The 15,584-nt window shown below is 38.8% G+C and overlaps 1 protein-coding gene across 2 annotated transcripts in view; it reads left to right on the top strand.

The window, feature by feature from the left end:
* The window catches only part of DSCAM (DS cell adhesion molecule), a 484,929-nt gene that overhangs the window by 414,301 nt on the left and 55,044 nt on the right, over window positions 1-15,584 (top strand). For both annotated transcript variants that reach the window (XM_080376609.1, XM_080376610.1), the window contains exons 23-27: window positions 48-211; window positions 3,471-3,569; window positions 4,134-4,322; window positions 6,642-6,932; window positions 12,282-12,458. In XM_080376609.1, the coding sequence (XP_080232735.1) occupies window positions 48-211; window positions 3,471-3,569; window positions 4,134-4,322; window positions 6,642-6,932; window positions 12,282-12,458 (920 nt within the window). The remainder of the gene's footprint in view (window positions 1-47; window positions 212-3,470; window positions 3,570-4,133; window positions 4,323-6,641; window positions 6,933-12,281; window positions 12,459-15,584) is intronic.

Genomic DNA, 15,584 nt, shown 5'->3' with positions numbered 1-15,584 from the left:
TTGATTGTAACTTCTTTAATGTATGCACTTTGTTTCCTGTGAGGTAGTAACGGGACACCCAGTCTAGTGATGATTGATGGGCGAAGAAGCATCTTTAGCAATGGCAGCTTTGTCATCCGTACTGTGAAAGCAGAAGACTCTGGATACTACAGTTGCGTGGCCAGTAACAACTGGGGATCAGATGAAATAATTCTGAATTTGCAGGTACAAGGTAAGACTATGAGATTTATCTCATAATTTTTATCACATTTATGAACTGCCATGTGCTGGTAATGCATAGGTATGTCTGTTTGCAAGTGGATGCAAAAAAATAGTAATAAAATGTATAAATACAAATGTAATTTTTGCAAATTAATAAATATAATATTATGCATGTCTCTATGACTCAGACATCAACATTTTATGATATAGCAGAGGTTTTGCTTTTGGTGGAATGATTACAATAAGTCTCTGTGTAAGCTTTCGTAGGACTGACAACTGTTTGCATTCAGTTATCTTCTAGTTCTTCACACAGAAAATAACAGCTTATGCATTCTCCTTACAAATATTACATGTGTCATTTAAATACTTCAAAATTCAGAAAGAGCTGAAGGCCTTTGCTTTAGCTTCTGAAAAGCTATCCACAGAAATTTACCTCTGTACTGAGACCTTGGACAAAAACTTCATTATGCAAGAGCAGAATTTTATTGATGGTGAATATGAGGAAGCATTTAAAATGAAGCATCAGTACACCTTCAACCAGCACATATTACCAGCTACTTTTTGTATGCTTGTTGAAATGTATATAATGCATCAATTATTGTGTTGATATGTATAAAAGCAATAACAATACAGGATTACACATTGACCGTAATGTGAAGCAGAGCATGTGTATTCACATACTAAGAATTTATCATGCAGATTTCCTAGCTCACATACACTAAATTAGATCCTAAGAGTGCTTCAGTTGGCTGCAAATTGTTGTACCAGAGAGAAGCAAATAACTGAGTTGGGAATATAGGCCATGCTGTGGTCAGTCACTCTCCTGTCCCTTGATATGCAATCTCAACTTCTTCTGCAGACATATGAGAACACAGAAAGAGATTGTTTCAACTGCAGTCCAACTTTCTCTGTGTAAACTATTCCACTAAGTCCTGAAAAAAGTGCTATTGTGCACCTACAATCCAACAGAGCCTAAGGTGCTTTTCTGCAATGTTTGAAGCATGACCACAACAGGAAGTAGGGAGACTAAACCCTACCAAATGGAAACCTTATATTTCACTAAGTACTTCCGTAATGGCATATCCTTGCTGTTATTGAACTGCAGTAATTAAAAGCAAATCAATATTACTTCCCTGAGGGACAGAGAAAGACTGGAATCAAATATGTGGGACCACCATCTTTTTTAGATAGAGTGAAGATGTGATGAAAGGTTTTACAATAAACCTTTCACAGTGTAGTGTGTGGAGTCTCCTTCCATGGAATCAGCCAAGTCAGTCAGAATAATGGAACAAATCCATTTCACAGGGAATTTTCCTTTAGAGTATAAACTGCCTTTTTTTTTTTTGTTTTCTTCAGCACTGTTTAGCCCTGTGAGACCAGTAAAATCAATTTTTCTTTGAACTAGTCCATAGCTGTAAACCAGCAGCTTCCACTTAATATCAGGACTCATTATTTTGCAATGTGATGACTTGAAGGTGAACTGCAGTGGGGAGCTTTTCCTGGAGTTTCACTCTGCAGGCAGAGCTACCCCTTAAACACAGGCAAAGCAGGCGATGTCCTCTGGCAGCAGACTGCTGGAGATAACAGAGCATTTGTGACTTCTGTCCTGCCTTGCTTATGGGTTGGCGTCTGTTGAGCAGTAACTACGGCAGTGAAAAGGCAGCTCCTGCCAGCGGCAATCGCCACCCCCACCACCGTCTTCCCACAGTTGCAGTGGCAGTGACCGGAGAGGTGTGACTGCCCTGTTGTCTCTCCTCCGTGGCTTTCCATCCCAGCTTTGCCACTACTTCCCAGACCCCTTCCCATGATGAACACTGTCCATGCCTCCTTGTTCTTGAGGCAGCAAAGCTCAATTTTTTCTATGTTTCTGAGGAGCTTGGAGACCTCTAGTAACACTTGTTTAAAAAACAAACCATAGAATGAGCCAGACCCCATGCTGCTGTGTATGACCAGAGCAGGGCAAAGGATGTGAAATAGGAACTTCTCTTTCTCCCTCCTTCAACTTCTGAACTTACAATTGCAGATGAAAAACACTTGGGTGAAGCATTAGTAAATATTTACCCTTCAGGGCTCTAATAAATATTTGAGTAGCTCTTTGAAGTTTCACCTGCCATTCTTCTCTATTTCAGCAAACACTATCCTCCGCGGCCTGACTGCTTTTGTGCTGTGGTGCTGGTTACCTCACTTGTACAACGGGACTAGCGGAATGATTCAGGCAGAGGTCAAACATGACCTTGCCAGACTATCACTGGCGTATGGTCATATTGGCTCATGTTAGATTTGTCAGGGTGAAAAGAAAGCTGGATGCTCTGCCACTTTCTGCCCATGAGCACTGAGCTCTGGGAACGCAGGCACTATACACTGGTGCAATTTGGGGTTACTTAGCCCGAACTTAAACTGTCCCAGTTCCCGGTCCCTTCTCCAGTCCCAATTCCCAGGCCCAGTTCTCCTTACCCTGGGTAACTTGTTGGGATGTAGCATGACTCCTTCTCTGCCTTTTCACACTGGATTTTCCTCTGAAGGAAACTGGACATTGGGCAGAGGATGGGAGATGAGACCTCGGTCTTACTCCTGCACTCCTGCCAGGAGATGGTTCTGGGAACCATGCGGTTCTTATGTCCCACCATTTAGACATAGCCGTAATGTTTATAGGGAGCAGCAGAACTGAAGTGTTTCCAGGTTTGTTCAGCCTTTGCTGATAGTCTTTTGTCTTCTTCATACCAATAGCCTCAGTGAATAAATGGTGTGATCTGGAGGAGATATGGATCTGCCTCCAACCACAGATCTACCTGTGCTACCTAGTTAGCACTCACAGTTACACTGGCAGAAACTCTTTTTATGCACTTTGTAAAAAATTTTGCCGTAGTGGTCTGCAAGCACATGCATGAGTGGGGCATCATTTTCAACTAGATATCTTTTTCCTGCCACTAAAATATCAGCTTCTCCCTAAAACAGACATGTAAAATAATGAAAAATAAGGGCTGAGTAGCTCATATGCCATTAAGGTTTGACAGGACAGCTATAAAAAAATCAGAGAAAAGCAAGGGTTAAGAACTGAAAGACAAAATTATGTAGAAAATTAAGTATAAAAATGGGAGCTTGTCTGCTCTTGTCTTCACCAAGGTTGTCAGCTAAACAGACACTTTGACAGAAATAATTTGCATTTTTTATAACTCAAAACAGTTATATGATAAATGACTGTTAAAAAGGATTAAGATCACATCTAATCATTTGAATCTATTTTCTATTTTTAACTATTTCCCATCTAGTTCCACCAGACCAGCCAAGACTCACTGTATCCAAAACTACATCTTCCTCTATCACTCTTTCCTGGATACCTGGAGACAATGGTGGAAGTTCTATCAGAGGTAATATAATTCAGGTTAATTGCAACTTCTTACTAAATTATCATATGTTGATAGTATTAGTATATAATTATGAATGGCTACAAAAAGAAAAACAAAGCAATCTGTATTACTGTCAGTGCTTAATGTGCACTATCATCATGATAACAGCTTTCAGTAAATTGCAGTTTCTCTTTGAGGTGGTTTAATCACAGATTTAATCACTTTCTTCCAGTGTACCCTCAGCTGTTATGACAGTTACTCTCTGTGGTTTTCCAGACATGTAATCTCTAACCATTCATTTTTGACGGTCCAGGTTCATCTTCTGGTCTTCGTTGCTGATTGAAGGGTATTTAGAAATGTCTATCCATTTCTTTTCTCTTTGAAGTGATCATAAAAATGGTATTTAGGCTGTTGTAAGGGTAGGCAAAATGTATTGCCTAGTATCTTTTAGTCAGGGGAGAGCTGTATGTCTTTCTGTGCATGGGATTTTTCTAGTTTTATTAGATCTTTAAAATTACTTGTCATATTACCTGCAGAATTTGTGGTTTGTCTGGCTTATTGTTGCCATCTGTGCTTTTCCTCCAGGTTATATTTTGCAGTACTCAGAAGATAACAGTGAGCAGTGGGGTAGTTTTCCCATTAGCCCTAGTGAGAGATCCTACCGTTTAGAGACATTGAAGTGTGGTACTTGGTACAAGTTTACTTTAACTGCTCAGAATGGAGTGGGGCCAGGACGCATCAGCGAGATCATTGAGGCCAAAACACTTGGAAAAGGTATGTCGATTTCTGTCCCCATTGCTTACCTAAAGCTCTTGCACTCTGCTGTAGATCTTGGTTTGATAGGAAGACAGGCTTGGATATTTTACAATTATTGGCTTTGGAAACTTTTCCAATCGTGTCCTTGGTGTGACAGAAGCGCCTGTCACTGTGGGACTTGAAGCACTTACCAGCTGATATTATATCCTTATTTTCTTTAATATTTTTTTTCTGAGATGGGTTGGTACATATTTTGGAAGGGGATGCCTCCACTGTTGTAGGCTATAGAAATTCCAAGTACTGCTATTTACATGAGGAAATAGTTTCTTCTTTTGTAAAGATTCAGGCATTTATTTGTCTGGATGTTGAAGGAAGATGGGGAGTATGTTTACGTGTAGAGGAAATGGCGCCGACGTCTTATTTCTGCTCCAGACTGGTATTGCAGGAGCCATGCAAGTAGCACCCTTTGAACAGGGCAAGTGTCAAAAGCAAAGTAAAAGTTTGCAGAAAATTCTGCAAAGCCAAAGAATGAAAAATTGTTGAATTCTTAGTTAACTCAGCAATGGGTCCATTGATCCTGGTGCTGAGAACAGTTCCACATTGTAAATATCTGTCAGAATTATGAGCAAATATTGCACCAGACCCACTTAAAGAGACTTATCCCCAAGTCAACAGAGTGCAGTAGTTTTTGCATAATGCTGTAAAGATTACCTAATCTTGCATCTCTTTACCAGTTGTAAGAAATACTCTTAATTTGGGAGCAGTTTCATAATAATGATAGTTTACTTTTGATAGGTATGCCTGCCTCTATGCTTTTCATCACACCTGTGCTGTTGCAGATCTCCCAAGCATCACAGCAGGGTAGACATTTCATTTGACACAGGGAAGACCTGGTGTACAGTAGATGTGAATGGTATGACTTGCTGAAGCTCAGGGGGGACTGCAGGTCAGCTGCGTACACGCTGAGGTTATTGGTGGTCAGGGAGAATGGTCTACTGTCCTTAAAGAAAGGGACATTTAGAAAAGTAGAAGCGGAGTGTTCTTATTTTCATTGCATGAAATGCAAGGTTTATACGTGCTTCAAATAATATCTAAATGGTTCATGAGAAAGCAGATCTCCCAAACTTCTGAGTTTCTCTGGGACTTGATATATATGCCTGGAAACTACCTGTGTTCCATTTACAGACTGAACCAGGTACTGTGTGATTTAGAATGCTGAGATTATTCTCACTGATGTCAGAGATCCAGAAGCATCTCTATCCAAAGCAGTTAACAGAGTCAATTGAAATAGTTCATAACACATGGCAGGAATCACAGTTTTGTTTAGATTCCTGCAGAATTTAGAAGAGAGTACATTTCAGTACATCTCATCAAAGCACAGGAATGGCAAAAAGACCCCCATTGAATAAGTTATGCTTCATTATATAGATTAAAATAGCATATTATAGATAATTTTCATCACATTAGGTGTAACTTTCAATAGTAAAAGTACTGTTGCTGCTAAGCAGTTAGCAATAATACTGTTAAGTACAATACAGTAGTATTTAATCTAAATTAACATTTGTTGATGACCTGTTTGATCCACCTACTGTCATTATTTCAATTCTAAGGTGCCATTTTTACTGCCATTTACTCCTATATTATGTAGAACTGTCAAAAAAATTTCAGTGTATGTATCAACAAAACCAACATTTGATCCCAAAGCAGGACAAGTAAATGGAAACGTCAACCCCTGTCTGAATGGAAACATTCTAAGTCAGAAATACAAAAGCTAAAGTATATATTATTTTCAAACATAACGTGCAATTTCAACATATCAATATTTTTAGAAAATTTATTTTTACTTGCAAGTTCTTCAAAATTGTCATTTTCCATAGATGACAGCCACTGTACTCTCAAAAAAAATGTGTTGAATTCCACTTCAAAAGAGGACTGGAGCACCAGTGGATAAGCTTCAAGTGTATTTGCCATCAATAGTATTTCTGTGTGGTGTCCTGAACCCTTTCTTTTTTGCATAGCGAGAGGGGGCATTTACTGATACGATGTTTCTACATTAGATTTGCAAGTTGAGTCATACCAGTCTGTGTGAACCAGCAAGTCAGATCCTTGCAGAGATGTATGGATATTTTTTTCACATACAGATTTGAAAATCTAGGGTTTTGAGTCTGTCACAAAGCATGAAAAAACATTTAAGAAGGGGGAAAGGAGGTGCTGAATATATAGATAATAAGATGAAGTTAAGGTTGTCCTGGAAATTTTTCTCTTAATTTTATATTTTTGAAAGTCCTATATCTGTAATACTTAGGCATTTCCCTTGAAATATATCATTGCTTCTAGAGCCACAGTTTTCAAAGGAACAGGAGCTCTTTGCTAGTATCAACACCACCAGAGTGAGGCTGAACCTAATAGGTTGGAATGATGGTGGCTGCCCCATCACCTCCTTCACCCTCGAGTACCGGCCGTTTGGGACAACAGTCTGGACAACCGCTCAGCGGACATCCCTGTCAAAGTCCTACATTCTGTATGACCTCCAGGAGGCAACCTGGTATGAACTGCAAATGAGAGTGTGCAACAGTGCTGGCTGTGCGGAGAAACAAGCCAAATTTGCAACACTCAATTATGATGGCAGTAAGTATATATTTTAATTTACATGTCTGAAATACTGTTTTTTACTCTAGTTTCTTACGTGATTTTTTGGCCTGTCTCCCCTCCCCCTCCCCCCACCATTTTTGAGTCCCACATTTTTTAGTTCCCCCTTTTTGGATCTGCTGGCCATGCTGACTGAGGGGTAACAGTCTCAAAGACATAAAATGCCTACGGATTTCATGACAATAGGCTGCCAAGCAGAAAAGAGGAATTGTTCTTTTGTCCTCACTGAGGAAAAGTTCCAGCACCAGTCAATCAACCATGAGACGTGTAACCGTGGGACACTAGGTGTCACTAGTTCCAGTGGTCACAGAAGCACTTGCTGGTATCTCATGCATCTCTTTCATGAAATTTTTGTCTCCCATACAATTGGTTCCTGCAGCCATTCACAGCGGTGACTGGCTTCATTGCTATTCCATGCAATGTCCTTGTGACACAGCTCAAAACCCATTATGTGACACAACGGAGCAGCTAACTAGCTTGTCTTCCAGGAAAGCCTCCAGACAACATCCTGCAAGGGCAAAGCAATGGCAATGCTCTTATCCCTATTTACAGACACGGGAGAGTGAAACTAATGACCGTGACAGATGGCTCTGTCATGCCCAGCAGCAGGACACAGGGGATGAAGGAATTGTTGCATCCTGCTCTTCTGCCAGGGGTTACTGCCCACCCTGCAAAAGCCAGAGCAAGAGGGCAAGGGCAAACATGCCAATTTGTCAGTCACTCCAGCTCCTATCCTGGTGTGTTTATTGGAAATGATGGCCGTACATGTGTGCTTCTGCTGGCTCTGTAGTGGGAAATGGATGTATTTCTGGCAAAAAGGCAGTACAGATGGCTCCAGATGGCAATCTCTTGTATTGCTCTATTGTGAATTGCCAAAGCTTTTCTGGAGACATCCAGTGTAAAATGTTGTTGTGTTGCCAGGGATATTGCACTGTGTTGTGCAACCACTTGGCGATGTCTGTACAATTAAATTAAACAGGACTAGTAGGAAAGTTCAAACAAGAACTGGTAACTGTCCAGCAACAGCACAAAATTGCTAATCATTCATAACTCTGAGTTTGTAACACATCTTCCTGGCACAGTTTTGCCCCACACAAGCCAGCACTCTCCAGGTATGGCTCAGGGAAGAGCAAGCAACAGGGACCATTCCCGGTCAGAAGTGTGTGATATGCATCCAGCAGAGTTTTAAGCCTCAGCATCTTACACATCCTCTAATACCATCCCAGTCTTTGCACTAGGTGCTCATCAGTTCTTGCAGATAATTAATGATACATGCCCTCATGGCTCAGCCTTTTGCAAACAGCACATCCCCTCATGTTTTTCTGAGAAAATATCATTTTGGTAGGCAGCCACACGGTCCTTATGTCATTTCCGACAGTCCAAAAAAATCAGATAAATGTTTTATCTCAGCACTTTAGAGGCCTACAGAAAACCAAGATCTGAGCAGTTATTATACAAATGCTGCCAGGTCTTGCCAGGTAGACTTAGAACCTGTTTTACTGAGCAGTATAGATGTTGTCGACAATAGCTGTTTCAAGTATTACGTGTTAATTTCTTGCTGCTTTACTTAGCTTATCCTCTTTTCTTTCTAGTGTCTTTCTAGAGGGAGCATCCAACTTTCAGTGATCATTTTTTTTCATCTGCAGTTATTGTTACATACATATGTCTAGGGCAAACAGTCTTAAGCCACTCCTTAAAATCAGAGTATATGGAAATTCAGGTCCAAAGCCCTAAATTCCCACTGATAGCACTGAAATCAGATATATTCTTAGAGTGAACTGATTTGAAATGTTGTCAGACTCTACTTCTAGGTTAGGTGATGATACTTACCTTGGTTTCACATACTGTGACCTGCATGCTGTTTGATTTTGTGTGTTGCTGTATGACAACTTCAAAAGTGAGAAAATGAAACAATAAAAATATTTGTAGTGCTAAATTTCCTGGGCCACTGCTTCTGGTCAGCTAGAAAATTTCTCATTTATGGCATTGATGGTTTTGTTTGTCAAGCATGCTTTGCCAGGATTATATTTTGCCTTAGAGAGCCAGCACCATCTCAAATACTGACTGCAATGTTAAGAGAGGAAAGCAAATCTCATTTTTCAAATTTTATGAATTTGTTACATTTGATGCAGAACTAAAATGGTAAAATTATTATTATTATCTATTGAAAATTAAGATAGTCTATTCCCACATAAGAGATTTCATAGAAGAAATATTTCAGTGCTTCTAAAGCAAAAATTGTCCCTATTGTCCCTACAGGGTCCTAGGTCCCCATTCATCTGTTCCTTGGTCAGCTGTGTAGGCTTTAAGGTTCTTCAGAGCTGGAAAATAGTGTCTTATTAGAAATCACCATTTTCTATCAGTACTCATGCAGAAGTTTTTGCTCTCACACAGAGTGAATTTTTCATTTACAGAAAGCGTGCCAGTGGAAACTGCCTGACCAGCTCCACTTCTGAGTGCTAACCCTACCTCTACCACCGATCCATCTTGTGATGTGAGATTAGTCCCTTTCAGCTTCTAGGGGTTGCAGCTGCCCTTAGGATAAAATGGGTACAGGGATAGTACTTTGAAGATTAGATAATACATGTATGAAAGTTCTAGGATACCAAATGTTAAGAACAAGCTTAGGAACTTTAGCAGTCTTAAGGTAAAGCCTTTGTAAACTTTGTAGAAATCCTTAAGTTACATGGTCTTTCAGTCATTTTGTTTGGACTGCAGTAGCTGATTGTTATCTGTGATAGAGCTCCTGAGAAATACCATGGCAAAGTATCCTTTACCTTAAATCTCTTCATCATGATTTAGGTCAAAAGGTTAATAACAGATCTACGTGCAACTTTCTGCTTTCTGTTCATAGATATTGCAGCTAACCATTTTCAGCTTATAGATTTTATGACCTTCCTGCCCCTTGTTTTTCAGAACATTTGCAGTCAATACTTAAGGAGATATTTTTAGCAATGTGCAGCTGTAGTGTGAAGCACTGCAAAGAAGCTTCCCGCCTCAGAGATCAGCTACTCAGTAGTCCTGCATTAAATCAGGTCAGCTTGGTAGGTGCTCTAAACTATGCTAATTGATTCTAGCCCACCAAGGGACTTCCTACCATGAAGAACAGTTAGGACACAGGAAAACACTTGGTAGTCCTAAAGTCACAAGGTACAAAGGGAGCTGGAGGAAGGGCTGCAGCATAGGGGAAAATGAGGTTAGAGACATTCAAGTTACAACTTCTATGAAGCCCCAGTAAAGCAGGCTGAGAAAGGATGATGGTGTATTGACCTGGAAAAAAAAAAAAAAAAAAAACCCAAAACCCAAAAAAACAGAAAAAAGAAAAAGCAACCTCCCAATTTGTCTGGGACTTTGTTCTGAGAAAAGCTTTGACTGTTCTACTCCTAGGCAACACCTAGAATAACAACAAATGTTGAAATGGTGTTTTCTCAATGGATAGCAGGTTTATTTTTTGGTAACTTCTCATACAACTGCTGAATATCCGCAGATGGGTAATGGGAAGGATTTTTAAGCTTGCAGTATGTTTTTTTTAAGTAAGCTTGTAATGCCTGTATATAGAGTTATGAGGTTTACACTTTACTTGGAAGAGGCATGGAAAATGATAATCACTTACCTAAACACTTAAGATTTAATTGGAATTAAGGCCATTCATAATTTGATTTTCATCAAAGTATTAAGGAGAGCAAGACAGAATTTTAGGTAGTCCTGAACCCAACTGTCCTTAGCCAATGGTCCATGTGACTTTAATTCAGAGCAAAATTTGGCCCTTTAATCTTCAGGAGGTCTTAGAAGGATTTAGAGACAGTTATTAGTATTACCTTCAGGAGCTTGAAATTCTTTCCATTTCTTCATCTAATCATTTTGTTTGCCTTTAGAGTAGTGCAAAAACTGCATGTCAGGTAAGACAAGATGAAAAAATCCCGCTGTGTGTTTATTCCAAGAAATGGAAAATTAGAAAAAGAAGGGAAGTTATGGGGAAGAGCTGCAATGTACCAGTAGAAAAATATTCCAAACTAATTTGTAAGAAAATAAATTCACTGAAGTACCTGATACAGGTTTGGATGGTTGTAGCTTTTCTGTTTATCTTCATTCCTTTAGGGAACTACCTTTCTCATTATATGTAACTCAGATAGCTCTTCTGAAAAAAACATGACTTAGAATTCTACATTTTGACTGTGGTTATGGCACTCACATTGTACTGCATCATATCACTATTTTTTTTCCCTGATACTGTATGGTACATAATGAGATATAACTATATCACTCAATGCAACAATTAAAATGTAAAAAAGGATATACCTGTTTTGCTATCTCACCCTCCTATCCTTTTAGCAAGTAGCTGCTTTTATGTTTCAGTGACCGGTTAAATTTAAATAGCTTTCATCGAAAGTCATCACAGTTCACAATACTTGTGTGTTTCTACTCATTTCAAACAAATCTGCATTTTATAGCCTCATTTCTGGTTGCATTCAGCAGTTTAATAGTAATCAGGAAGTGAGTGGGAAGTCTTCCATGACTAAACAGCCTTCCGAAGAAAGTGCTGCATTCTTCTCACATCCTTTAGAAGTAAAGAAAAAAGAATTGAAATGTTCAAGTATTATACCAGGAAGCCAGGTATATTCAAAATGCAAATATGTCCCAAAATGAAAAAGTGAGCTGCCTGCCGATGCCAGTAGTTTACAGATTCATTTCCCTCATTTCACTCTCCAGATCTGATTGTTTCTATCCAGTGTTACTCTCCTGTTTTACTGATGAGTATAATGTCAGACACTCTTTAGCAAATTACCATCAGGTTGGCTATCTGAATTTCAGATCAATATCACTGCTGCATCCCTAAGATGTGATAGAAGAATGTTTCTTTGCGAAGGATTCACCTGATGTGTGTAGCACAAAATGAACTTTGTCAAATATGTTCCTAACAAAGAGGAGTCCAGCAGGAAGTATGAGTATGTTGAGTGCTATTTTCCCACAGTAAGGTGTAGTAGATGTAGGCAGTAATTCTGAGATCTCTTATGGCTTTGTACTGATTAGATATGACTTAAAATTAATCATAGCACTTGACTGTATAATGTACGTGGTTTCTTTCATCAATGAATGCACTTCTTGATTTTTGGTAATCTCTGAGTCTCTGCAGTCAGTACCTTGTTACTAGTGTGACTGGTTACATGTGCGTGGCCATCACACATGCAAACATAGCATCCACTCTGAACATGACAAATCCTTCTTAATGTTCTGCATGCAGCTGAAGCATATAACGTGCCATATTCCCTGAGAACTCAATCTTTTGTCTTCATTAATAGGCATCTAATATCATGAAACTGTTTCCAGGTACAATCCCTCCACTCATTAAGTCAGTTGTGCAAAGTGAGGAAGGGCTGGCAACCAACGAAGGGCTAAAGATGCTGGTGACCATTTCCTGTATCTTGGTTGGGGTCTTGCTGCTCTTTGTGATGCTGCTGATCGTGCGGAGGAGGAGGAGGGAGCAGAGACTGAAGAGGCTGCGAGGTAAGATGAGAGCTGTGGGACTTCTAAATATGCGTGCTGCCTGAACAGGGGAGTACAAGCGGGGTTGCACATGACCAAAATGTTCAGTCCCCTGTTGGTATCATTTTCCTGCAATACATAACAGACATGGGCAACAAAGCATGTGTGTTTTCTACAGAAATTCCTTCTTTTTCATTTGGTAGTAAGTTTCTAAAAAATAGGTCATGTATCCATTGTTATTTTGTGTGGGGGAAAAGAAAATAATCCTCATATGTTGGTGTTTGCTTATTTTCCTTTTTCTGTTGTTGTTTCCCTTGTGAATGGTCTTATTAACCTAAAACTGTATTTTTTTCCAAGGGTGAAATTAGATGTTCTAAAGATGAGGGGATTTCATTATTCCAGCAGATGCAAACCATGAATCCCAAATTATAAAGTGAAAGTAGCCAGATGTTAGTAGGCTAGAAAACACCATCAGATATTCTCAGCTTTGTTGCCACGTCTTTTTCCCTATGATGTGTTATAACAGCACTATTACAACACCACTTCATTGTTCACTGACCTTTCGTTGTCACTGACCTGCACATTTCTCTAATGCTTATTCAGTTCAGGTGTTTGCTGTGTGAATAATTTTTAGATCTGTGAATTAAGCCAGATTTATCAACGCTTTAGTAAATACCCCTGGCTGAGACACAGCCAGGTTTTTGACCCTTGCAGTCTGCCACTTCTGCACTAGGTTTTCCACTAGTGCACAACAGCAGATTTTACACTAAAGGTATTTGGGAAAAAGCCTTACAAATCACACACTGAATAAATAGTAAAGTGATTTATTTTCTGTACAGGTAAGCTTAATGATTTCTAAAAGCAACCAAATTGTTTAGTTATTTGTATTTTAACCAAAATATGATCATGACATGTATTAAAACCAGGACCAACCCTGAGTGTTCCACCTCACCTTAGCATCTACTCCTCTCTCTTTTAGGTCTCATTTTGTCTTTGTAACAATATCTTGGACGTTTTTGCAAAAAAAGACAGAGATACAGGGCTCTTGGCCACGGGCAAAGTCATACATCAAAGAGGATAACTAGCCTTATGGTTCATACACAGCTCTGGAAATCAGGGCATCTGGATGCTTTAGCTTGTATAATAAGTTTCTCATTCAAAACCTTTTAAGTCATTTACCTCTGTGCAGTTTTTTTCATCAAAAAGAGTGGTGGATTAAGGGTGAAGGAAGTGTTATCTTCTCAGAAATACTGTGGAATTCCATCCAGTAATGAGCAGGATATTTTGAGCTCCATGGCTCCAGGAAATGATGGCTGTGCATATTTAGTTTTCCATGGTTAATTTAAAAATATTCATAGATTCTTGAGTTACAGTCCCTTAAGGAAGGCTGATGATCATGGCCAGTATGGCTTTTGCATAACGTAAAACTTGTCTGAATTATTTCCTCTCAGAATATAGAAATTTAGAAAAATATCTGAACTTCACTTAAACATAGGCAGTGACAAAGAATTCATCAGTACTTTGGATGTCATCAGCACTTAACTACCATTTCTGTAAAAGTTGTGTCTCATTTCTTATCTGAATTTATCAAGCTACAGCTTGACATCCCAGCCATCTTGTTCTCTTATACTTCTCTGTGCCGTACACAGGCTGAATGTTTTTGTGTCATATTTTCAGCCTCTGAGGATATTCCTTTTACATGGTGGTGACCAAGTAATTTCTTCATGTTTTCATTGATAAATGAAACAGATAAATATTCTTTAATTTCTCTCTGTAGTTTTCCCATCATTTATTAATTTCGAGGCTTTTATCTGGTCCCTTTGCAATCTTTATGTAGCTTTCCTCATCTGTGTAAGCTAGAAATTAACACAGTATTCCAGCAACAGACGTTATCAGTATCAGATAGAAAGCTAACAGCCTTTCTTCTTTCCCTTTATGGTCTTCCATCTGCATCTCCAAGGATCACTTTTTTTGGTATAGCATTCTTTTAAGGGTTTGTGTTTAACATCTTATGCATTGAGATCATCTGACAATTCTCTGATTACAGTGCAACAGAATAACATTGTGTAGCTATGGCTTGTATTCTTGATATATGACCTTATACTAATGATGATCCAGATGGTTACAGTTTAGTGACCTGGCATCTTCTTATATTTTAGATACCTAATTCTTCTGTAATTTTAAAACTTTTATCAGATATTATTTCATTAACTCCTGGCAGGTGATAAAAGTACCAACGGCATGATGTCCCGTGGTGCATGATGACAATAAATACTAAGCAATGATTCTCTGCTTAAGATTGTATTTTGAATATGTTGAAACCCATGTAAAATGGCTGCTGTGTTAGTTTTTTTGCATCATGCTACTTTGTTATTAAAATTTTTTGAGGTACCAAAACTTTGCTCTGGAAAAATATAATACTTCAATGTTATTTAATCATAACTCAGCGGGAGTGTTTTCAGTGTCATCAATTCTCAGCGAATTTTTATCTCATTTTTGAAAAATAAACTTTCTTGGATATGGCTGATGGACCATAAGTCTTTATTGATGAGCCTCAATTATTCCATCTCCTTTTATATTCATTCTTTTTCAAGACTGATCCCATGTTAGCCATTTTCTGCTCTTCTGGAGGTTACTTCATCTTCTAAGTCTTACTGACAATCAGTATTGCTGTTTTACAGGACTCCTTAGTATGTTCTTTAAAAAAGTACTGTGTGCAAGTTTTTCTGATCTCCTAACCAAAAAAAAAAAAAATGTTTTGCTCTAGTAGTTGTTGTATTCAGCTGTTATCTGAATTAGTTTTGAAATTCAAATCCTGTCATTATCACTTGATCTGTATCACCTGGTGGAATTTCTCTGAGGCACAGGACTCATTTTTCCTAAATCATGATTCCATCAAGTTTCCTCTAGTCTACATCAGAAATAATAGTTTCCACAGTGGAACCTTTTAAAAGAATTTATACAAGTTACAGATGTAATTCTTGCCTTTGTGGCTCCAGGAGATGTGTTTTCTTTGAACCTGCTTGACAGAGAGGACTGGGAATTGCAGATTTATTTGCAGTACACTCTGCATGCAAACATTTGTATCTGTGCTTATAGAAAATGGGCTCGTGGTTCCAGTTTCTGTGGGGTAAATGTAGCATAAAA

Source organism: Falco punctatus (assembly GCF_963210335.1).
Source record: "Falco punctatus genome assembly, chromosome: 2".
Classification (NCBI taxonomy): Eukaryota; Metazoa; Chordata; class Aves; order Falconiformes; family Falconidae; genus Falco; species Falco punctatus.
Note: the sequence above shows the minus strand (reverse complement) of the source record. Positions and strands in the feature narration are given on the sequence as shown.